This window comes from Gallinula chloropus, assembly GCF_964237585.1.
Source record: "Gallinula chloropus genome assembly, chromosome: 26".
In the NCBI taxonomy this organism is placed as follows: domain Eukaryota; kingdom Metazoa; phylum Chordata; class Aves; order Gruiformes; family Rallidae; genus Gallinula; species Gallinula chloropus.
In genome coordinates, this window is record NC_140111.1 from 5,061,162 (window position 1) to 5,085,186 (window position 24,025).

The 24,025-nt window shown below is 57.1% G+C and overlaps 1 protein-coding gene and 1 long non-coding RNA gene across 2 annotated transcripts; both read right to left on the reverse strand.

The window, feature by feature from the left end:
* Positions 1 to 335: 335 nt before the first annotated feature.
* On the reverse strand, positions 336 to 19,116 carry PLEKHM1 (pleckstrin homology and RUN domain containing M1; the record flags this gene model as incomplete). Its single annotated transcript, XM_084275418.1, has 11 exons — positions 336 to 1,206; positions 3,620 to 3,777; positions 4,314 to 4,377; positions 5,041 to 5,234; positions 6,125 to 6,270; positions 7,873 to 8,781; positions 9,590 to 9,830; positions 12,269 to 12,632; positions 14,367 to 15,002; positions 17,164 to 17,411; positions 19,075 to 19,116. 11 exons carry the CDS (start codon positions 19,114 to 19,116, stop codon positions 1,083 to 1,085), a joined length of 3,126 nt encoding a protein of 1,041 aa, XP_084131544.1. The 3' UTR covers positions 336 to 1,082.
* Positions 19,117 to 19,133: 17 nt separating this feature from the next.
* Positions 19,134 to 23,716, reverse strand: LOC311201138. Its single transcript, XR_014617849.1, has 3 exons — positions 23,660 to 23,716; positions 22,455 to 22,852; positions 19,134 to 19,163 (listed from the first exon to the last, which is right to left on the reverse strand). It is a non-coding gene; the product is annotated as an uncharacterized lncRNA (long non-coding RNA).
* Between the last annotated feature and the right edge of the window lie 309 nt (positions 23,717 to 24,025).

Below are 24,025 nucleotides of genomic sequence, written 5' to 3' on the forward strand. Positions count from 1 at the left end.
GCCTCCCCAGGCAGAGCCATGGGACCCCCCTGCCCTGCTTCTGCCCCCTCTCCACCCAGGGAGTCCCATGAGGGGCCCACAGCGCACCCCAAACCCTCCTGGGAATGGGAGTAGGGCGACAGGGAAAGAGGGGGAGAGGACAACGGGAGATGCTGACAGCGTGAGGAGCAGCTGGGAAGGAAAACAGGGCAGGAAAAACAGGATAGGGGCCCCCAGTGACCCCCCCAAACCCAGGAGGATGGGGGAGAGGCAGCATCCCCATCCCCAACCCCCCCTCCCATGGATGCAGCATAAGGTGGGGCACGGGACCCACTGAGGAGAAGCAGAGCCTGAAGACGTGTTCCCTCATTAAATAAACTTTAATTATTTTCACAAGGGGAGGGGGTGAAAGGGAAATAAAATCGATTCCCAGGAATAAGAGCAGCAGGTGGGGAGGAGCAGCCCAGCTCTTCCCTCCTGGCTCTTCCCAGAGGCCACGGTGAGGGGTGAGATGTTTGGGCCGGTCCCCCCAGGGCCAGGTAAGGTCCCCAAAGGCACAAGTGTCACTTCGCCCTTCCCCAGCGGTTCCCGTCACCTGGAGCAGCTTGTGCAAACCCCCCCCCTTCTCCCCCCTAAAAAAATACTGGTTCTTCAGTATGGAACATCCTAAAAAACTAGAGCTTTGATCACTGTCAGTTATCCACAACCTTGATTGGAAATCCCAATTTACACCCCGGGAAGCCGCCGCTGGGCTCCCATGAGAGGGGACGTACCAGTTTGGCACCATAAGGGTGAGTGGGAGTGTGTCCCCCCCTCTATCCCCAGCACCACCAGGTGAGTGTGAGCAGGGGGATGAGCCTTTCCCATCCCCCCTTGCTCAGCCCTGGGTAGGCAGAGGGTCCCTCAGTGGGGCACAGGAGCACCCACACCGCATCACCCCGCATCACCCTGCATCGCCGGCTCCCTGTCCCCTGGGGAAGCTGCGGGTGCAGGATGGGCTCCCGGGCAGGGAGAGGTGTCTCTGCTCCCATCAGCCCCAGCCCCTCAGCACGAATCCAGCTGGATGAGAAGCCAAGAGCAGCGTGGAGGTCCATCCCTGGCTGCTAAAGGCTCGGCTCCGCGCTGGCCTCCGCCTCCAGCTGGTACCTCCGCCGGCGCTCGCAGCGGGGACACGTCTTGGCGCTGGCGTGGCAGTCCCGGTGGAAGACGGTTTTACACTTGCTGCACCTAGGAGTAACCAAGGAGGGAAAATGAAAAAGAACCCACCAACAAACCAGAGGCAGGCTGTTAGGAAGGCTGGAACAAAGAGCAAACCTCACCAAACCAAACCCGGGGCTGCTTCCTCGTGTTATCATCCCAGCCAAGAGCCCCCCCCCCCACCCCCAGCGCTGGTGAGAGCTCAACACAACCCCTGCGAGCAGGTCGAGCAGAAGACACACCTCCAGCCAGCTGAGAGCAAAAGCAGCAGCTCAGCCGGCAAAAAAAAAGCCCTGCGGGCAGCTGCCAGCGCTGCCGGGTCTCTGCGGGGGGAGGAGAAGTTTGCACCTCGCCTTCCCAGCGGGGACAAGACGGCTGAGACACCCCAAACCCTGTGACAGCGCCGGGTGGAGAGAGCCCGGCCAGGGACGCATGGCTGGAGGGGATGGGAGGCAGCTCAGCGCCGGAACGCGGACCGGCTGCTGGTTGAGGCTCAGCTGGGAGACCCCTGACTCAAGAAGGCGGCAGGATGACTGTGTGGGGACACGGGAAGGGGATGGGAAGCTGGGATGGAGCTGCCTTTGAGGCAGCCGGCTCTGGGGAGGTCTCAGCGGTACCCACCCTGGGAGCTCCCGGCTCTGGCTCAGCTCCGCAGCAAGAATGTAAACAGGCTGAAACGAAACCCTGCGCGGGGCCGGGGCGGGGAGGAGACACCAGCTCTGCGCGGGGCGGGCACTAGTGGCTCAGGCAGCAGAGGAACAGGCTGCACCCTGAAGGCTGAGCTCCCTTTTACCCCCAGCTCATAACCCCCCCCCACCCCCTCCTCCACAGCCAGACCCAGCGCACACTGGGGAGGGGGGGGGGGCTGGATTCTCTCTGAACACCCTCAGGGGCAAACACCCAGTGTACAATCCATGTGTGAGCCCCACCTTTAACCCCCCCCAAAACCAATGGGGAGGGGTGCAGAGACAGCCAGCAGCGTGCCTGACATACCACAGCCTGGGTTAAACCCTGCTCCCGACAGCCAGCTGCGAATCCGGAGTGACTCCGGATTGGCAAGCTGCTTGTGGATGGATAGAGGGGATGGGGGAGCTGCTGGGGGAGCTGCCTGCTGCTGTGGTGGTTGCCCAGAGGAATGGGTTTTCATGTGCCTTCTCCAGATCAGCAGCAGCAGCTCCCTGAGCACGGGAGGGTTTGCAAAGCTGGGGGGGTGGGTTTTTTACCCCCCCTCCCCAGTGTTTCTGAGCAGCTTCTCCAGCCTCCACCTGCCAAAGCAAGGGCTGCAGGAAGGAGCAGGTCCCGTGCCTGGCTGGGGTTATTGTTCAGAGGCGTTTCAGACGCATCCTGCCGCAAGCCACCGCCTGACCCCAGCAGCTGGTTGTTCCCTCCCCACCCCCGGGGGCGGGCAGAGGGGCAGGAAGCTGAGTTTGGCTTGGGGAGGATGTTGGTCGAGCTGCTTTCCTGCTGCACCACCTCCTCCACCATGAGAAAACAATCATGATAAATAATAATACTGATTAATAGGTCAACAAACTTCAGGTCTTGGGTTTTAGGGGCCGTGAGACCTCCAGCCAGCTTGCTGGTGGAGCTCAGCCCTGCGTGCCTGCTCTTCCCAGAGCCCATACACTTGTTTTTCCAGGGAAAAATCAGTCCCCTGGGGATATTGTGCTTGGTAATAAGCACCATGCTGTCCCTGCAGCAAGGGGGGAGAGGAGCAACCCTGCTCAGCTGCCCTGGAAGTGTCTGTAACCACATAGCACAGGGGGTACCCCAGGACCCTGGTCTGGTTGGCATTTTCTGCAGGGTCTGGATGCTGCTGCTCCCGTTGCTTGGCAAAGGAAGCTGGCACAGCACATCAGGCCTTGAAACTGCTCTGCCAGGCCTGTGCTCACTGCCAAATAACCATGGATCTCTGAGCAGGTGCCACGGACCAGGCTGGAAGGGTATTGATGGGGACAGACAACCCCTGGCTCACACCCCCACCCAAATTCATCGGCTCAGCCCGCTGCAGGCACGGGCGCTGCTGGCTTTCTAGGCAGGAGGAAAACCCAGATGGAAGCCAGTGTCCCCACCCCATCCTGCTGGGAATGTCCCCAAGCACAACCCACAGGGCTACCCACTATCCCCAAATCCATGTCCATCTGTCCTTCCTCCCCACCTCAGTGTACACACAGTCCCACTGCTGCCTCTCCTTCCCTCCTGCACCCCCCTGGGAATAGCTGGGCTGAGCAACCCCTGCCCCACACAGCCCAGTTTCGGTTGGGAACACCTTGGAGCTGCCAAGGACACCTTGAGGACAGGAGGAGGAGGAAGACCTCAAGGACACACAGCCAGCTCAGAGCAATTCCCAGCCCACCCTGGGGTGATGTGCCTTAGGAAGGGAAGAGCCCTGGAGAGAGATGATGGGGATGCTCCGGGCTCTGTAAGTGGGGATGCTGCTCACCTGGAGGTCGTGTCAAACTCGAAGGGGAAAATGATGTCGCTGCCGTTGCAGATCTGGCAGATGAAGCCACGCTGGGTGCACAGGTCACAGTTGTAGACGTGGTGGGAAGCAAACTGGAGCAGGGACTGCAGGAAGGTCTCAAAGACACCATCAGCGATCTGCAGGGCAAGGACAGGTCAGGCAGCACGCAGCCCATCTCTGTGGTACACCCACCCTTTGATACGAGGAAAAGGCTGTTCTCCCAACCCAAACCCAAACCACACGTGCCTAGCTCACAGCAGGACCCCAAAGAGCAGAGGTCAGCACCCACATTGTGCCAGGATGGGGCTCCCTGGTTTGGAGAGGATGGGTAATCCAGCTGGCCCATCACCTCCTGCATGATTTGCAACAGGTACAGGTTGGTTTGGAGAGATGTCAGTGGCTTAAACTGAGGTGAAGCAACTGATCCAGTGTGATCTCTGTAGCTCTTGGAGGTCACAGGCTTGTGCCAATCACTTTGGCAAATTAAATTAAGGTGATGATTGGCCTGTAAGGTGATTCTCAAACCTGCAGAGCACCCATGAGGGACAAGAACAAGGCTAAAAGCAACTGGAGCTGATTGAAGCCTTCTACTGATGATGCCAAAGTGCCACGCTCGACAGAAACAGGGGTGTTGTCACCAGCAAAACCCCCCAACCACACCAGATGCTCTCACCTGCCTCAGGTCGGTGACACTGTATTTGTGGGGACACTCCAAGAGGTAGTGCCTGTGATCAAGCCTGCAAAGAAGCACAGAGAGGAGGATGGGAGATGGTTTCCACCACGTCTCCAACAGCTTTGGAGCAAGGGGGAGCTCGGATGACACAGGCTCCAAAAGAAAATCACAGCAGAGCTGATTGTCACATCATCCCCCACATCTCAGGGTCAGCTCAGATGTCAGGGGAGGATCCTTCCCTGAAAGAGCTGTGGGGGTGTGGAACAGGCTGCTCAGGGAGGGGGTTGAGCCCCCGGGTGTGTTTAACAGATGGGGAGATGAGGTGCTCAGGGATATGGGTTAGCACAGGACAGGAATGGTTGGACCTGATGATCTTAAGGGTCTTTTCCAACCCTGTGCCTCTGTGATCCCAAATCCCACTGTGGAATCGCGTGAGAGCATTTCAAAGTGGGGCAAAACGAAAAGAAACCTCTCCTCTCTTTCCCCAGGTGTTTCCTGTCCAGCCCTGAAGCTCCTCAGTCAGGAAGGTGTTTCCTGAGTCACATCTCAACGCGTTGACCGAGGCAACAGAGAGAGAGAACTCCTCTGAGGAGATGACACGGAGCTAAAAACCAGCCCAGGCCTTGGCAGCACCGCTCCCCACTCCTGAGAAGGAGGAGGAGGAGGAGGACTGGGAGACTATTGGGGTGGATGATGCAGGGTAATGTCACCCAGAGAGGGACCTCACCTCTTGCTCAGCTCCTTCAGGGCCCCGCTGCGGCACATGATGAGATAATCTCCCAGCAGCTTCAGCTGCTCCCTGCGCTGGCGGATCCGTGCCATGGTCTCCACGTGGTCGTAGAGGCTCTCATTGATCAGCTTCAGGTCAATCAGGGGCTGGTTACGGATCTGGGTGAGGAACTTCAAGGCCTGACGGCAAACCTGGGGTGGAGAGAGAGGCTGGGGTGGGTATGAACCATGGAGCAGCCCGGAGGGTTTGGGGGGAGGTGCAGGGTGGACACCCCCACCTCTGCCCGTCAGGAATCACAGAATCACAGGGGTGGGAAGGAGCCTCCAGAGCTCATCAGGTCCAATCCCCTGCCAAAGCAGCTCCCCAGGACAGGGCACACAGGGCGGTGTCCAGACAGGGCTGGAATCTCTCCAGAGAAGGAGACTCCACACCCCTGGGCAGCCTGTCCCAGGGCTCCCTCACCCTCACTGGGGAAAAGTTCTTCCCCATGTTGCTGTGGAACTCCCTGTGCTCCAACTTGCAGCCATTGCCCCTTGTCCTGTCCCCACAGAGCACTGAAAAGGGGCTGCCCATTTCCCCCTGCATCCCATCCTTCAGATATTGATAAACATTCATAAGGTCCCCCCTTAGTCTTCTATTCTCCAGACTGAACAGCCCCAGCTCCCTCAGCCTTTCCTCACAGGGGAGATGCTCCAGGCCCTTCAGCATCTCTGTCCCTCCTCTGGACTCTCTCCAGGAGATCCCTGTCTGTTTGATCCCAGGGAGCCCAGCACTGGACACAACACTCCAGGTGGGGCCTGACCAGGGCAGAGCAGAGGGGGAGGATCCCCTCCTGTGACCTGCTGCCCACACTCCTCCTGATGCCCCCAGGATCCCATTGTCTCTCTCAGCCCCCAGGGCACACTGCTGGCTCATGGCCACCCTGTCACCCACCAGCACCCCCCAGCTCCTTCTCCACAGAGCTCCTCTCCATCAGCTCACCCCCAGCCTGTCCTGACTGAAGCTGTTATTCCTTCCCAGGAAGCACAGGGAGATGCTGGAGCACTGTCCTGCTCCCCACACTGCCCCAGCCCAGGCGTACCCCTCTCTTTGCCAGGTCCCAGTTGTGGATGAGGCGCGAGGGGATCAGCGTCTCCTCGTCCCGGTGGCAGCTGTCGCAGTAGTAGAGCCCGGAGAAGGCGCAGAGCTTGGGCTTGGCGAAGGAGAAGCCGATCTGCCTGGAGCAGCCTGCAGGGAGCAGGGGTGAGGAGATGAGAGGGGACCCCATGCCCACTCCCACCACAGCCAGGACGAGGGGAGAAACTTTTGGGATGGGGGGAATGGAGCAAGAGAGGTTTTGGAAGGGTTGGAGGTCAGCTAAAGCACTTGTAGGATGTTCAGAGAGAGGTCCCATGCCCCTTCCCCATGGATTTAAGACCACGATGGTCCAACAGGAGCCACTTCATTGTTTTCCTCCATAATAAAGGAGTCTGGACTATCCCTGAACCAATTCTTATCCATCAAGTCATCCAATTAATTAATTTCTTGGCTTTTTTTTTGGGGTGGGGAAGTGGATTCTGGAAACATCACAGGGGTTTAGGGAAGAACCTAAATCCCACCTCCCTGTCCCATCAGCTTCACCAGTAGCTCTGCGCCGTTTTGCCTTCAGTCAGCCCTTCTATCTCCTGCTGCTGGGTACCAGAACCTCATCTCCAAGGGATCCTCATCCACAAGGGATGAGATCAGGGTGGATTAAGCCAGAAAAAGAAGCTTTTATTGTAGCAGTGGGTAACCCAGGAGGAACCCAGCTCATTTTTTGGAGGAAACCCCCCTCTGTGCTATTTTTAATGGCTTCAGAACTCTAAAACATCTGCCCAAGTGTAAAGTGAGCCTCAGGGAAGGCTCTACTACCCTGGTCTCTGTGCTTCAGGGTATCTGGAGTGCATCCCCCTCCCCAAAAATCTATTTACAGAGGTCAGAGGCTGCTCCCTGAAGGAGTAAAAAGCTTGTATTGCAGGTAAGAAAAGTGTTCCTGTGCTGGGGGAGGGTCAGGCTGGGAGGGAGGGAGGGGAAAGCCAGACCCCTAAGGAAGCTGCATGTAAAAACCACCAGGAATTTGACTTTTCCACTTGCTGCTTCCAGCTGTTGGTAGGTGGGAGATGCAGGACAGAGCCTGGAGGGGAAGGAGGGAGGCCGAATGGAATGGAAAAATATAGATACTAAAAAAAGGAGAGAGGGATTAAAATTAGGAAAGCAAAAGCTGCTGGAGGGTAGGAGAAATGGAATTGAAGCAGGAGGGAAATCTGCAGTTTAATTAACTTGCCAAGGTGAGGAGCAAATTCTGGAGGTCAGGGAGAGTTAGCCCAGAGGGCGGCACCACCCTGCCTGCTGTGAAGGTAAATGGGTGTTTCCCAAAATGGGCTGGGCACACCCTTGCTCCCTGTGCTGCAGTACCAGAAAAACAGCATTTTGCTCCTGATTGCACTTTCCCTGCAGGCTGGGGCCATAAAATGGTCCATCTAAGGTCCACCTCCAGCAGCTACCAAGCCAAGACCCACTGTACCATGAAGGAGCTTAAATAGTGGCCCAGTAACAGCCCAGTTGGACCAGTGTGGGGATGGGATGGGGATTCAGCACAAGGGGACTCGCCAGTGCATGCAGACCACTGACAGTGCCACTGATTGGGGATGTGAAGCCCTCCCAAGGGGGCTTTGGTGTTACCTGGGAAACCAACAGCTCAGGGTAGGACTTGGGGCATCTCTTTAACCTGCTGTCACCTCATTAGAACATCATCACCCTCCTCCAGAAGGGTGGGCTGGCTTGCTTGGTTTGGGACAAGCCAAAGGATACCTGCACAGATGAAGCTCTGTGAGTCCAGGCCCTTCTCCACAGGGATGGCCACCAGGTATTGCAGCAAGAAGCCGTTCTCCTTCACGATGTTCTTCAGGATGACCTGGGAATGGCCATCCAAGCCGCCACCCAGCGTCAGCGCCTCCTCTGCACCCTCCAGGTAGGACATGAGCACCTCTCTGACCAGCTCCCTCCACAGAGCAGCTTCTTCTGCGTTCTCAGCCTGCAGCTTCAGGACAGCTTTGGAGGTGATCACCTTGAAGAAGGAGGGTCCCCCGAGGCTGGTGTCGGGAAGGATGTCCTGGATCGTCTCGATACCGTAACTGTTGGTTAAAACTTTATCATTGTTTCTGACTTTAAAACACTTCAAGGTTTCTAGAGACAGGGAGAAAATAAAGGGGACCCAGGTTTTGTCTATGTCCACGTAGAGAACAGACTCTTTTATGGCATCCAGCTCTGGTTCATGAGCTGGAGTCCAGTCCAAGCCGTTCCCAGGCACGTCGCTGTACTGGGGATGAGTAGCAGAGTCACTCTGGGTGGGTTGACCTTCACTATTGTCTTCTGGATACTCCAGGGTCTCCCACTCCTCCTCCTCCAGCTGAGGCCGGCACTTCTGCAGGGCTTCCCTGATCCTGTCCAACCAGTCCTCAGCCTCATCTCGAGATGGAGCTCGGAGGTAGAGCTTCTTCCCCAGAAACACCAACTCGAAGCGGCCGTCCGAGTGGGTGAGCGCCAGCGCCTCGCACCGCAGCAGGGAGTAGGTCTCCACACAGATCCGCTCCTCGTGGTCCAGGAAGAGCCTGAGCTCCAGAGGTGACAGTTCACAGGAAAACTCCTTCCATATCCCCATGGCTCCTCGCCTCTCCAGGCTGCCCAGCTTCAGCAGCCCACGGAAAGGGTTGGAAAGACCTGGGGTAAAAGCAGGTGTCTTAGTTGAACTTCTCCCTCCCCTCGAAATGAAAGGAGAGCTTGAAGCAAGGAAAGGAGAGAGAAAAGCTAATGGGCAGCTTGTAGGGAGCAGATGGAGGTGTCACAGCTTGGAAGATGGGCCTGGTGGGATGGGGCAGGAGTTTGCAGGACATCCTTCATAGAATCATAGAATCACAGACTGGGCTGGGTTGGAAGGGACCCCAAGGATCACAGAGCTCCAACCCCCCTGCTACAGGCAGGGACACCAACCTCCAGGCCTGGAGCTACACAAGGTTGCCCAGGGCCCCATCCAACCTGGCCTTGAACACCCCCAGGGATGGGGCACCCACCCCCTCTCTGGGCAGCCCCTTCCAGCCCCTCACCACTCTCTCTGCAAAGAACTTCCCCCTAATATCTCATCTAACCCTTCCCTCCTCCAGCTTCACTCCATCCCCCTTGTCCTGCCAGTGTCTACCCTTTTAAAAAGCTGATTCCCCTTCCTCAGTCTCCATCATCTCCCCACAGGAATTTGGGTTTTGAGGCTGCCAACGAGTGGGATGGGATGAAGAAACATCCCACAGGGTGGACAGACACCCAGTGTACCTCCCTCTCCTAAAATGCTTCCTGCCAGGAGCTCAGCAACACCAAGGGGAGCTCCTACTGCTGCCTTCTGGAGCCTCTAAACTGCCCTAAGCTCAGCTGCCACAAACCCTGCTTCCCAAGCAGCCCATCACCCCCCCAAATCCCCCCCCCAGCACCACCCAGTGTGGAAAGCTCAACAAAAGGAGGGGAGGAGAGCAGCACGTACCCATCTGCCTGCGATGCACAACACTGAAGCCCTTCTGCTCCCGTTCAGGTGACATTTTGGGCTTCCCATTCTCTGCAGAGGGCACTGAGAGCCTCTCCAAATCAAGAGCACTAATTAGCCCAGGGGCTGGAGCTTCCCCAGCCCCCTCTGGCCCGAAGCCGTTGGTGTTGGCCACGCTTTCGCTGCTCCCTCCTGGAGAAGGTCTGTAGAAATCATCTTCTGAGATCCAGCTCTTCCCTTTCTGTTCAAAAACAATTAAGGAATCTATTAATGATTGGCTTACTGAACACACTGCACCCCCCAAACACACACAGGACCCCTCCACAGGGGCAGCTCCTGCACAGACCAAATCCCACGCAGAGATACCGGGATGGCTCCCCTGCTCCCTTCCCATCAGGGAATGCTCTGTGGGAGCTGGAAAATACTGGGATTATGTACTGGTGGTCTTAGAAAGTTCAAAATTCTTCAGTTCTCTCCCTCTAAAATCACTGAGGAGCTCAGGGGGAGAGCATGGTCCCTGCAGGGAGCTCATACAAGATGTTTGGTCCTGGAAGTGTTCCTGGCAGAGGGAAAGAAACCAGCCCTGCCATGGCAGGGTGTGGGCTTGCCTGGAGCAGTGGCACCATCCTTGTTCCAGAAAGAACAGTGATGGGGAGAGGTACAGAGAAGATGTTTATGATGACAGAGACCTACAGCTTACAGCAGATACTCCAAACACAGACCTGGTCAGGACAGGCAAGAGCTAAAGGCAGGGAAGGCAGAGGAAACCTCTGTCTCTGTAGGTCAGGAGGGGCTGAGACCCACAGACAGCACAAAGCTCCCTAAGCTGGAAGGAAACACAGCTGTAACTTCTCTGGGAGGTTTTTTTCCTGGCTATGGGAACACAGTGAGATTTGGGATGAGCCCTCTGAAGAAACACCTGGAGCAAAACACCACCCAGCTCAATGCTCTGGCAGCAGCTTCTCCAGACACAGCGCATCCCTTCCCGGGGGCTGCATCCCACCTGGAATAACCTCTCAGGTACCTTTCCCTCCTTCCCAAGAGCCTTTTATCCTGCACAAGGAGCTACAGGACAGCAGAAGAGCCATCACCACCCTGCAGCAGGGATCAGGAGCTGCTTGTGGTGCAGCTCCCAACGTACAGACAGGCTCCTCTGCTGACTCCCAGAGCAGGAACGCAGGTTGCTCTGTGAGTCATGCTGAAGCAGGGGGGGAATTTCCTGTTGACACCGTATGTTATACATAGATTAGGTTCAAACTGGCCCCAGGCCATGAGGAAGCAGCAGAAACAGGATAACAGGGGGGGGGCTGAAAGGAGCAGGGACCAACAAGAGAAATCATTTTGGGGGGGGGGAAGGGGGATGAAGTATATCCTAACCTCACCAGGATGGAAACGATGGGAACCAGGATGGAAACAATGGGAACCAGGATGGAAAAGTCAGTAATGAATTAAAGACAGAAGACAGGTCAGAGAGTTTCCTAAAAGCAAAAGCAAGTGGATCATCTTGTTGGCTGCAGGGGAAATCTGCTGCTGATCCAAGCTGGCCTAAGCACCAGGGAATGCCATCCTGCTCTGGGAACAGATGTGCTGTGTGAATAGTTTCCCACTGAAAAAAAAAACAACCCAGTAATTTGTTTCCCTTTTCCCACCTCTGACAAAGGAAAGTCCCCAGGAGAAGCTCAAGGTTTATGGGCTGTCACACAGACTATGGTGCCAGGTTTGTGCTGGAGCTCATCACTCTCCAGACATCATTAAGAAACCCAAAAACTTCCTGGTATGACTGCTCTTGGAGAGGAACTGGCCAAAAATAGTGTGGCCTGGGGAGGTGATTGTGTCCCTGTACTGGGCATTGGTGAGGATGCACCTCAAGTGCTGGGTCCAGTTCTGGGCTCCTCAGCATCAGAAGGACATTGAGGTCCTGGAGTGTGTCCAGAGAAGGGCAACCAGGCTGGGGAAGGGGCTGGAGGGCAAATCCTCTGAGGAGCAGCTGAGGGAGCTGGGGGTGTTCAGCCTGGAGAAGAGGAGGCTGAGGGGAGACCTTCTCCCCACCTCCACTGACCTGCCAGGAGGGTGCAGAGAGGTGGGCGATGGTCTCTTCAGCCAGGGGACAGGAGATGGGACAAGGGGCAATGGGCTCAAGCTGCCCCAGAGCAGGGTCAGAGCAGATGGGAGGGAAAAGTTCTTCCTTGGAAGAATTGTGGGGCTGTGGAACAGGCTGCCCTGGGAGGGGCTGAGTCACTGACCCTGGATGGATTTAAAAGATGGGTCAATGAGGTGCTCAGGGATCTGGTTTAGCTTAGGATGGGAATGGTTGGACTTGGTGATCTTAAAGGTCTTTTCCAACCCTGTGATTCTGTGAACACCGGGCTGGCCAGGCAGGGGTTCAAAAGCTTTGGTGCCTCTTCTGCCAGGGACTATTGACTTCAACCCAGTATCTCCCAGGGAAGCTGCACAGACACAGCCCCATGGGGTCCAGGAAGATGCTCATGGAGAGGGGGGAGCATCGCTCACACCCAACTTGCTGCTGGGAAACTGGGAGCAGCACGGAAGAGGAGGATTTGGAGGAACTGGTGTCTACTCAGAAGCTGCCCCCAGTTTTCTTTTTCCTTTTCCTTTAGATGTGCTGGTCAGGAAGCATAAAAACCAGGAGCTGGATAGCAAGTGAGCTGTGACACCTACCGGACAGCTCCGCAGCGGGGAAAGGAGGTACTCAGCTGCTGGGCTGCAGACAGCCTGGCTTCCCTCCCTGCTGCTGGCTGTGCTGCTCCTGCCTGGCTCTCCTCCACGCCGCGGGGCCGGGACACCGGCTGTGCTGTCAGGTCGCGGTGCTGTGTCACCGTCCCCATCGCCGGCGGTCACCGCGTCACCCGGCCGAGTGGAGCGTGGAGTGGGAGGTGGTGGCTGGTGAGCTTCAGGGCAGGGTGCTGGGGGGACTGGTGATGTGGTCTGGGGGTGGGTGGGTTGCTGTGGGGAGCAGCTGAGCACGTTGGGGACTTCTGGGGCTTCCAGGCTCGGCTTGGCTTTACTGAACTCGGACAACACCCTGGAACAGGAAAGAGAGCGGCTGAACACAGACCCAGAATGTAAAACCCCCCAGTTAGGGCAAACCAACCAGCCAGGATCACAGAGCCATGAAGGTTGGACAAGACCCCCATGATCATCCAATCCAACCATCCCCCTACCACCTACAGCACTCACTAACCCCTGTCCCTCAGCACCTCATCCAACCTTCCCTTGAGCACCCTAAGGGACGGTGACCCCACCACCTCCCTGGGCAGCCCGTTCCAGCGCCCAACCGCTCTCTGGGAGAAGAAATGTCTCCTCATTTCTAACCTGAACCTCCCCTGGCACAACCTGCAGCCATTCCCTCTCCTCCTGTTGGGGGTTATCTGTGAGAAGAGGCTGAGCCCCAGCTCCACACAACCTCCTTCCAGGGAGCTGGAGAGAGCAAGAAGGTCTCCCCTGTCTCCTCCAGGCTGAACACCCCCAGGTCTCTCAGCCACTCCTCATCAGACTGGTGCTCCAGCCCCTTCCCCAGCTCTGCTGCCCTTCTCTGGACACACTCCAGGACCTCAATGTCTTTCCTGGAGTGAGGGGCCCAAACCTGAACCCAGTATTCAAGGTGCAGCCTCCTCAGAGCTGAGCACAGGGGGGTGATCCCCTCCCTGGTCCTGCTGGCCACGCTGTCCCTGACACAACCCAGGATGCCGCTGGCCCTCTCAGCCCCCCAGGCCCAGGAGGACTCAGCATCACTGCTTGTCTCCTGTGGGCTGGCAGCACTGACAACGATCCTGCCTGCTATTTGTGCCCTCAGAGCAGCAGCTGACCCCACTGCAGGCCAGGCTCCTGCCTGCACAGGACTCATTCCCTAATTGCCCGTTAACGGGGTTTAATTTGCTTCTGACAGAAACCTCAGAAGGGAGGGGGAGTGCTGGGTGCTCCCCACAGCCCCATGTAGGACTCACTGACACAGATCCAGCTACAGACCATGTGCCAACTGACACCTGTTTCATAGCCACTAATGAGCAATTACCAGCAGAGGAGATGCTGTTCCCATGCCCCTGCTTCCCCACCAGCCAGGGCCAGTTCAACCAGCCCAAGATTAAAATTCAGAGGGATGGCTTTCCATCACGGGTTTAATCCAATCAAGGCAGGTTCTCCCAGATGGAAGGATTCCTAGGAGGTGGGGGGAAGAGCAGAGGGCACCTCAAAACCCTCTTGAAGACCCTTATCAGGAAGAGGGTGCACCAAGCAGCACCCCGAGGTCATGTTCCTTCAGGGCCAGGCTTTAAGGGTGGCAGGGAAAATATTTACTGATTACTCAGAGCTTATATAACCCACTGGAAATCTTTGTGCTGGGTGTTTGGCAGGAATAAATCACGAGGATGACAAACTAACAACCTCCCTCCACTAAATTATCTGCCAAAGCTGCAAATTATAACCCTTTCCTGGGAGCAAACTGGTTTCTTTCCCCCCTTCACCCTGCAGAAAGCCCTGGAGCATCCCCTAGAGTTCCACCACAGAGACATGACCGTCCAGAAACCAGGGAGCAGCATTTTTCTGACATTTCTGCCCCAGTAGAAGAGGACAAACACACACTTCAGCAGCCAGGAGCTCATTTGCAGTGGCAGCAGGGTCCCAGCAAGCCGTGCTGAGTGTTTCTTTTTACCTTTCAGGCTGTTTCCAAGGGGAGAAAACCAGAGAAAGGCTTCCTGCCTACATAAAAGAGCCAGGGGGGGTTAAAAAGCAGTGTGAAGAGATGTGGGAAAAGACTCACTCTTGCAGTGACCTGTCCAGGTCCTCAGCAGTGGCTGTCCCCAGGTCAGAGTCGCAGGAGAGCGGCTCCTCGCCCCGCTCGGGGCTGCGGGCGCAGTGAGCTGGGAGGATGCTGTCAGAACCCAGGCTGGAGGAGAGCTGGGATGAGCTGGTAGTGTTAAGGCTCAAGGAGGATGAAGTGAGCTTGATTTTGCTGCTGGCTTTACTGATGGGGAGGACAGAGGGTTGAATCTCGATTTCATCCGACCCAGAGGATTGGGAGATGGAGCCCAGCGATGCTTTTCGACAGGGTTCAGATGTTGAGGACGTGAGGGGCTCCAGAAGCTCCGAAACAGGACACAGACCAGACAGGGACAGAGGGGTGATGGTCCACTCATTCAAAACAGCTGATTTATAGGAGAGCTCGAAGGTTAAGGAGGTTAAACCCTGCAAGTAGCTAAGGAGAAACTCACACTCCTCAGCATCCAAGAGCAGAGCGGTCCCCTGGTAGTATTCGGGCAGCCGCGCCCTGTCCCTCAGCAGCAGCTTCAGGTAGCACTCCAGGAGCCCATCGTTCAGAGCCAGCCTCAGCCAGGCCCGGCAGCGCCCCACGTCTGTGTTGATGAAGATGAGCTGTTCCAGTTCTGAGATGATATTTCTGGGGAGAGAAAGAAGGGGGAAAGGATGGAGAGCTGGGCAGGGAGAAACCAACTGAGGTTTAATAAAAAGCCCGTGGAGAGTCTGGCGCCTGGGAAGGAATGACAGCTTCAGTCAGGACAGGCTGGGGGTGAGCTGCTGGAGAGGAGCTCTGTGGAGAAGGATCTGCGGGGTGCTGGTGGGTGACAGGGTGGCCATGAGCCATCAGTGTGCCCTGGGGGCTGAGAGAGACAATGGGATCCTGGGGGCATCAGGAGGAGTGTGGCCAGCGGGTCACAGGAGGGGATCCTCCCCCTCTGCTCTGCCCTGCTCAGGCCCCACCTGGAGTGTTGTGTCCAGTTCTGGGCTCCCTGGGATCAAACAGACAGGGATCTCCTGGAGAGAGTCCAGAGGAGGGACAGAGATGATGAAGGGCCTGGAGCATCTCCCCTGTGAGGAAAGGCTGAGGGAGCTGGGGCTGTTCAGCCTGGAGAAGACTAAGGGGGGACCTTATGAATGTTTATCAATATCTAAAGGATGGGATGCAGGGGGAAATGGGCAGCCCCTTTTCAGTGTCTGTGAGGACAGGACAAGGGGCAATGGCTGCAAGTTGGAGCACAGGGAGTTCCACAGCAACATGGGGAAGAACTTTTCCCCAGTGAGGGTGAGGGAGCCCTGGGACAGGCTGCCCAGGGGGTGTGGAGTCTCCTTCTCTGGAGAGATTCCAGCCCCGTCTGGACACCGACCTGTGTGCCCTGTCCTAGGGAGCTGCTTTGGCAGGGGGTTGGATCAGATGAGCTCTGGAGGCCCCTTCCAACCCCTGTGATTCTGTGATGTGAGTGGCTCTGGTTTTGGCCCATCGTGGGGTGTAGGAGAGGCAAATCCTCCATCAGGAGCTGCCCAACCTGCTCTGATGCAGGGGGTTTAGGAATTGGGTCAAAAAAGGCTATGGAAAATCTCTTTCCTCCATGGAAAATGTGGTTTCTGATGGAGAAAAAAGAAGTCCTGAATATCCCAAAGCTAAATATATTGGCAATGATTGCAGGTATCCCTGGGATGCCTCTGGGTGCTCCTGCTCTCTCTGGCTGGAGGCATCTCCCACACATCACCTGCCCTGGACCAAGGATGCAGAGAGGGAAATTCCCACTGTCCCCACATGTTGGTGGGGCTTGCTCAGTCTGGATCAACTTCTTGGTGACAACTGCATATTTAAATCCTATCTTCAGATTTCAAATCAGTCAAAAACACAGTGGGGGAAAAAATACAAGACAAAAATAGAAGACTGGGCCAGGCTGAACCCCTGAAACAATCTCAGCCTCCTCCCTTCAACCAGCCTCCCCTAAACCCCAACACCACGCTCCCTAATCCCCCTCCAGCCCCAGCTCACAGCAGCACCACAGATGCTACAAAAACCAGCACAAAAGTTGTACAAGCTATTTTTTAAAATCTTGTCTCTCAAGAAAGAAGGAAAAAAACACCTTCAAAAGGCACAAAAGGCACAAAAATATCCTGCCCCCACCCCCAGCATGTGAAAGTTATTTTCATCTTCTCTTTCATAATTTAAGAGTCGGTGATGCGAGGTGGGTGAAGCTTTCAGACCTGTTTGTGTGGGGGCTGTTCTGTAGAGGACTCTGCTTAGGGAGTGGTTCTGAAAAGCCCCAGGAAATACCAATAATCACCCAGGTGAGACCTCTGCAAAGCTCACCTGGCAGCTCAGAGATGCTCATCCCACCTGGGATGCAGGGAAATGGAAACCAACCATCTTCAGGGGCAGAAGGAAGATCAGATCCCCACACTGGTGCGGTCACCAGGGTCCCACTGGGGACTCTGCATATAACCAGGCACCCAAAAATATCTGCTGCTCTAAGCTGGCAGCAGAACTTCATTCTTTAATTGTTTGGGGACACTGGCTCATGCCTTTACCCGCCCCAGACATGCTGACAGTGGTGCTGGGTGCCCAGCCCTGCATCACTTGGCATCTCAAGGGCTTCACTCTCCTACCTGCATCTCTCAGCAGCCCCAGTGCCCCCAGTAAGAGCCAGCTGAAGGGACTGAGGACAGGGCAGAGATGGATCTTTCCATTGAGCCATCCCTCCTGTTTGCCATCCCTGGAATTTTGTGGCTTTTGCCTCAAAGCAGAGGGATAAACCTGAGTGCACAGACACCTCTAAGGAGGGACTCACCGATGGGTGATGCTCTTCAGCAGACCCCAGAAGACAGGCTGGGGGAGTGGTCCTCGACTCCCTCCTTTCTTTCCTTTCCCCCCAGTCTCTGTCTTGATGTGCTTTGCCTTCAGCCCATGCACAAAGACAGCTTCCAGGGCGCTGCAGAGGGTGTTGGCGTTCCCATCGTCACTGGTTACAATGGCATCTGAGGTCACATACTGCTTCTGCAGCGCCTTGATGGCGTTCACCAGTTGCTTCTTGATCAGCTGCAAGGCAGGAGGTACACAGGGTTTTTAAAAAATATCAAGATTAGGAAAGATTTCATAGCAAAGAGCTCAAAACCTGCAAAGCTTGTGCAAGAGCGAAGCTCCCGCTTCACCCACGCACATCACAGCGGCTGTTGGGGAGTGTTAATAGCTGAACTGGTCAAACTGGGGACTCACACTTTTGGGGTTATGGTTCATCTGGCTTTTTTTTTCTCTGAAATGAGTAATTTCTGTAATTTCAGCTGGCGTTTTGGGGCCTGCTGGGTTGCTGGGGTTGCCTCTACGGCGGGCGGCGCTTCCTCTGCAGACACCCAGTTGCTTAAGAGGGGGGAAACCAATAGAAACCAGCTCTCTCCAGGCATTTGCTCAGGGGAAACACAGGGATTCAATAAGCACAGGGGATACAGGAGAAGCTGGGAGGGGGTAGGAAGGGGCTGTGCTACCACTTGACCTCGTGCAGAGCAGCACATGATGGTTACTGAGTCCCACCAGCAGAAATCAAAGCCATCGATCCCGCCCTCAGCAGCGGCTGTTCACCCACGGGTACCTCAGGGGACCAGGCTACCCCCAGAAGATGGTTTTAGAAGGGTGGTTGGGCTTTGGCTGCACCCTCCAGAGAGACTCAGCAGGCTTTGAAGCGTGAACCCGTGAATTTTACCTTCCAGCAGCTTTGCTTCCCTTTCTCACCCTCACACCAGTGGAACAGAAGCAAGTTCAGCCACTTCAGCGATTTCAGGCTGCTGGAGAGGGTTTGTTTTTGTTTCCCCTCATGCAGCTGAGCCTGGATGTCTCAATCAACCTTATTTAAAATGAAACTTGCACTTCCCAGCAGGCATTTGGCAGACATTGCTGGTTCAGCTGGGACCCCCTTCAAATGATTCATGTTCCAGCATCAATCGTGCCACAGCATCACCCGCTGCGACCAGGGCACAGCAGATTTTGACTCAAGACTGGCTTGGCTGCAGGAATCCCTGTTAAATTTCTAACCCAGGATATTAATTCAGTATTTAAATAAGATTTCCAGCAGATTTCAGTGACAACAGCCAGGGGCAGAGGGGGGGGAAACAGGCACCTTGTCCCTGCCTGTATGAGGAGCTGCTTTCCAGCTGCCCCGTGGATCTGCTCACACAAGCACCCTGCCTGCAAGCAGCACCCATGAGCTGACAGGATTAGAGAGTGCAAATGATTTTATCTCTCATGCATGAATGAATTCTGCTGTGGGATGAATTAAACCACCTGGGTTGAACTGCTGGGTTTGAACTTTGCTCGTTCAACTGGTTCAGACTCCTAAAGTTGGGTAAAGAAGCCCCAAATACAGAGCAGGAATGCTCCTTCACCTGGGTGTTAGGGCTGAGCACCCTCCCCTGCCCCGTGCTGGGTCTTGCCCACATAGAGCCTGGTGTGATTTAACCCTATTTGCTCTGACCTCTCCCAAGCAGCCAAACCACTGTGTGTCCTCTCTGCCCAAAAGCCCTTTATGAACCATCCCAAGCCCAGCTGGCAGCACCAACAAGTCCTACCACATCCCCACCAGTAACTGAAGATGCACTGAGGAGTAACTGAAGATGCATTGGGGAGTAACTGGAGATGCACAGGGGAGTAACTGGAGATGCACAGGGGAGTAACTGGAGCGATCTGGGGAGCACTGGGATGTCTCACTCACCTGTATGGCTTCCTTGGGGTCATCGGCGTGGCTCGAATGCATCTCAGCTGCTGCCGCTCCCCGCGCCGGGCGCTGCCTTCACATGTCACCTTTGGGAAGGAGGAGGAGCAGGTCTGAGCACCCACTGGGTTTGCATCGCACTCACCTGCCACGCCAAGGGCACCCAGTGTCACCCAAGAGGCACGGCTCCTGCACCCAAGGTGTTTTGCAAGCGCTCATGGCCAGACACTGGGACGGACCCACGACCACACTGAACCCCGACAGGCTTCTCAGGGAGTTTCAGGCAGAACACAGCACAGCCCACAGATCAAGAGGCAGTGATTAAGGGAGTAATTAAGCCTTGTGAGCTGTCTGCAGGCAGCCCTGAACCTGGGTGAGACAGCAGGCCAGCCAAGCCAGCAGTGATGCACACAGGGCCAGGCACTTCTTCCCTTCTCTTTCTCCATCACCTGTGATGGCCAGGTGCTGGCAAGGGCATCCCAACAGGCATTCAGCCAGTGAGCCGGAGTGATGGCACCCAAAAAGCCACGTGAAGGGCATTAAGGTAGTCCAGACAAAGGGGTGTCACCCTGCAGCAGACTCTGGGCAGAGGTGAGAGCAGCTCATCCCTCTGGTACTTGCCAAATCCAGGTGGGACAGACAGTTTTGGAGGTGTCCAGGAGCTCGCCCCGTGGCATGGAGCCGTCTGGGAAGCTGGGAAGGAAGGATGCTGGTTCTCCATAAGGTTTATGGTCGCTCTGTTCAGAGGCAGATGCTGGACTGCCCTGGATCTCCCTGCCCCTGGGGGTTGCAGAGGGCAGGGCTGCTCTTCTGAGTAGCTTTGGTGGGAGCAGGAGAAGAATCGGTGTCCTCCCGCTGCGGGAAACCCTGGTAAAACCAGAGCTGAGCAGGCAGCAGCAGCGTCCCTGGGGTCATCTGTGACTGCAGCGTGTTTGCAGACAACAAGAGACCTTTGACTTCAGACTTTTGGCCTCCTGCCCTGTTCTTGGGTGCAGTGTGCCGAAACCAAGCAGTGCCTGGAGGCTCCGGGAGCAAAGCACGTGGCTGTGAGTGAGACACTTCCCGCACGGCTGCATCCCAGCTCGCAGTGCATCCTGCTGCTGGAAAGGGTCTGAGAGCTGCTCCAGCACTGGCTGCCACCCTAAAGCTTTCTAAGGACTTGAGAAGTTGGAGAAATTTATTCCCTTGAGTTGGAAGCACTTGCCATCAGGGTGGAGAAGGACAGAGTGCAGAGGTTGATGACAGGGCTTGGGCATGTCTATGGCAGGCAGCAGGTTTGCTACAGCATCGAGATTCCGGGTTTTACTTCCCAGCCAACACAAGAAACCCCACAGCTTTCCCCAAAACCAGACCAGATGGCCTCAACCTCCAACATCTCCCTGCACCAGAGCTGTCAGAAACGTGGTTTGCAGAGCAGGTCCTGAGCAGCCACAGCTGAAATCCACAGCGGTCCAAACCTGGAGCAGCCGGTGCACATCCCACTCCAGCCTGTCCTGCTTGGAGCAGCAGGTTGAGAGGTCTCTTGGGACAAGCCCTGGGTCAATCCTTGATGTTTCCAGACTTGATGGTTTCATAGAGAAGGAAACTTGTTTTCACCACGACTTGTCATGAGATTTCCTCTCTTGGGGTTGCAACACAGGAACGGGGAGCGCAGAGATTACAGCAACGTTAACCTCGGGCTCGGGGGCTCAAAGCACTTTTGGAGGGGGTGAAGGGACACTTAAGTGACAGCAGAGGTTGGTTGACAATACCACAGAGCCATCCCCATCTCTGCCCTCTGCACGGGAGATCCAGGCAGCGTGAGGCTCCCTGGGGGGCCAGGCAGCTGCTGCTCCTTCCCCCACCACATCCTGCACACACCCTGCAGATCAGCAGCCGTCCCACCCAAGACGAATTCAAGGTGTGAGAGCTGTGGAAAGAGACCCAAGGGTGGGAGAAGCAAGTTGGGGGGGGTTTCAGCTCCAGGACTGTCCCTGTCCTCGGTTGTCAGCCAGCCTGGTGTCCCCAGCCCAGTCACAGGGGGAGGTGATGACCCATGGTTTTGTGAAGCCCTCATCCAGGTTTGACTCAGTCAGTGGCATTCCCCCCAAAACACATGATGCTCCTTGGAAAGCATCTCCTCTCCCAGCGTCTGCGAGGACGCCTGCCGCCTTCACCACCGGCCTCTCCACCTCCACCACGACCAGTCCAACCAGTTTGTTCCAGTGCCTCAAATCCACAAGCACCAATTCTGTTGGGGCAGCATTTTCCTGAACAACAAGTGCAACAAACCAGCTCCGAGGCAGATTTCACCCAACTCAGGTGTTCGGTGAAACACAGAGAAATCAGCCTGGCAGCCCTGGCGCTGGGCTGGCTGGTTCCAGAAGGAACCAGAGAGCACTGAGGCACTTCCAGGTGGATTTTGGAAAGCCACAACCTCTCCTTGCGATCTTGAAAGGGTAAGAGGCAGGACGGATGTGGAAACGCAGAGACAAGCACCATCTACAGCAGTAAAAACAACACCCCTCCACATGGTTTCCCGGCAGTCACCGCCACGGGGCTACACAGGCAGAGCTGAGCAGCTCAATTCCAGTAAAGAACTGAGTAAAACAAAGATAAAAAACTACAAAGTGAGAAAGAAAAGCAGCCAGCCAGCCAGCCAGCACGATTAAACCTACCGAGGGAAGAGAGCCGCCGGTGCGAGCGCGGAGCTGTTTGTTTACCAAACCGCTGCGAAACAGCCAAATCCTTTGGGAAGGGTTTGTTCAACCCAAGCTTTGTGGAAGGAGAAGCAGAGAACTCCCCCCTGTCCCTGTCCCTGTCCCAGAGCTGGGTTCTTCAGTCTCCCGACCAGCGAGGCTCCCTGGGTTATAAATAACCAGCAGGTCACCGCTCGTGCGCTGCCAACGGAAAACAACAGCCCGCGCCGGCGTGAACCGGTGACTCAAGGCCTGGACGCAGGCTCAGTCATTTTCCAAGCACGAGTGCTGCCCCAGTCACCCTCTGCTTTGGGGGAGCAAGGCCTTTGGGGGCTCTGTGGGCTAGGGTAAGGCCAGCCCTCTCCTCCTACACAGCCAGCAAAGCACCTGCCTACCCCACAGACCCTGTGTGCGCCCCAGCCATGCTTAAAATACCAGCCAAGCCCAAGCAGAGGCAGCCCAGGAGCAGGGAAGGCAGCTGGCATGGGCTTGTTGGAGGGTGAAAGCCCTTGGAGATAATTTGGGTTAGAGCAGAGCCCTGGTTTGTGACAGCAGCTGGACCCTCACGGTCTGATTTCAGCTCCTTCGCTGCGCCCAGCACGGTGCTGTTCAGCACCGCGATTCCCAGGAACGCGGGTAAGGGACAGGGACCAACACACCACCCTCCTTCCCATGGGATCATCCTCCTGGCAGATGACAAACCTGGTGGGGGATGGAGAAGAGTCACCGCTGATGAACCCCTCTGACTTCTGTCCTCACAGGACCGAGCAGGACACCCAGGAGCCAAAGCAGCAGCTGAGCTCCCACCTTGATGGTTCTCAAACACTCCACAAGGAGAACGTCCCTCAGCCTCTCCTGAGCCAGGCTGAGCCCTACTGGAGCCACAGGCAGAGCCGGGGTTGATGTTCCCCAGCGCTGGAGCCGCCGCACGAGGCCCCGGGCGGGTTGTGAAACCCCCGGGGTGTCGCTGCAAGATGTTCCCCCAGTTCTACTCCCGGGTTTTGTGTCGCTTTGGATTCCCAGGGCTGGAGTTTCCCAGTTGATTGAGCGGCCATCTGATACGGAGGGCACCTCGCATCCCTGGACACTGGGAACCGGGGCTGGAGGGAGGGAGGGAGGGAGGGAGGGAGGGAGGGAGGGAGGGAGGGAGGGAGGGAGAGAAGGAGGGAAGGAAGGAAGGAAGGAGGGAAGGAAGAAGGGAAGGAGGGAGAGAAGGAGGGAAGGAGGGAAGGAGGGAGGGAAGGAGGGAGGGAAGGAGGGAGGGAAGGAGGGAGGGAAGGAGGGAGGGAAGGAGGGAGGGAAGGAGGGAGGGAAGGAGGGAGGGAAGGAGGGAGGGAAGGAGGGAAGGAAGGAGGGAAGGAAGGAGGGAAGGAAGGAGGGAAGGAAGGAGGGAAGGAAGGAACCATCAGCCACAATCGCTCATTTTAAGGGTGAGACATCGCTTATGGAGGACGTGGGGCATGACAAGCGGGGCCAAGCCGGGACCATGCCAGACGCGAGGCCTGCAGGGAGGAACCAGGCCCAGGGGCCGGGGGTGTCAGTGCTGGGGGGGGGCGGTTAGAGGCGCGGGAGACCCCCAGGACCCCCCTGGCCAGGACCCCTGCCCCACGGCGGGGGCTCGGCGCCGGCAGGGCCGTGTGAGGCTCCGTGCGGGGCCCGGGCTGTCGGCACACGTGTGCGGGGCCCGGCGCGGGAGTGGGGCGGGTGGGTTGGGGGGGGGGGGGGGGGGTCGCGGCTGCCGCGCGGGGCCCCGGCCCCCCCCGTCCTGCGGGGCGGGGGCGGCGGCCGCGGGGCGGGGCGGGGCGGGGCGGGGGGGACACCTACCAACCTCCCTCCCTCCCGCCCGCCCTCTCACCCCGCACGCCCGGCCCTGGGCCCGGCCCTGGGCTCCCCCCCGCTCCCCTCACCGGCTCCGCGCCTCAGGCCGGGGAACCCGGAAGCGGCGGCCTCGCCTGGAGCGCGCGCCCCGCCCCGCCCCTCCTGACGCCGCGACGCGCGGGGCGGGGCCGAAGGGCGGTGGGACACGCCCCCTCCCCCTCCCCCTTCCCTCCCTCCCCAGACACAACCCCACCCCCCCGCGGGTTCCCCGCGCCCGCGCGCGGCGGGTGCGCGTGCGCCACGGGGCCGGCCCCGCGCAGCCCTGCGCGCGCTCCCGGGGGCGCGACACGTGCGCACGCACGCGCGTGTCCTCGTGCGGGTGAGCTGGAGCCCGCGCGGGGCTGGAGGGGGCTGCCCGGGGCTGCCCCGGTGTCACTGGGGGGGGGTGTGGTGGC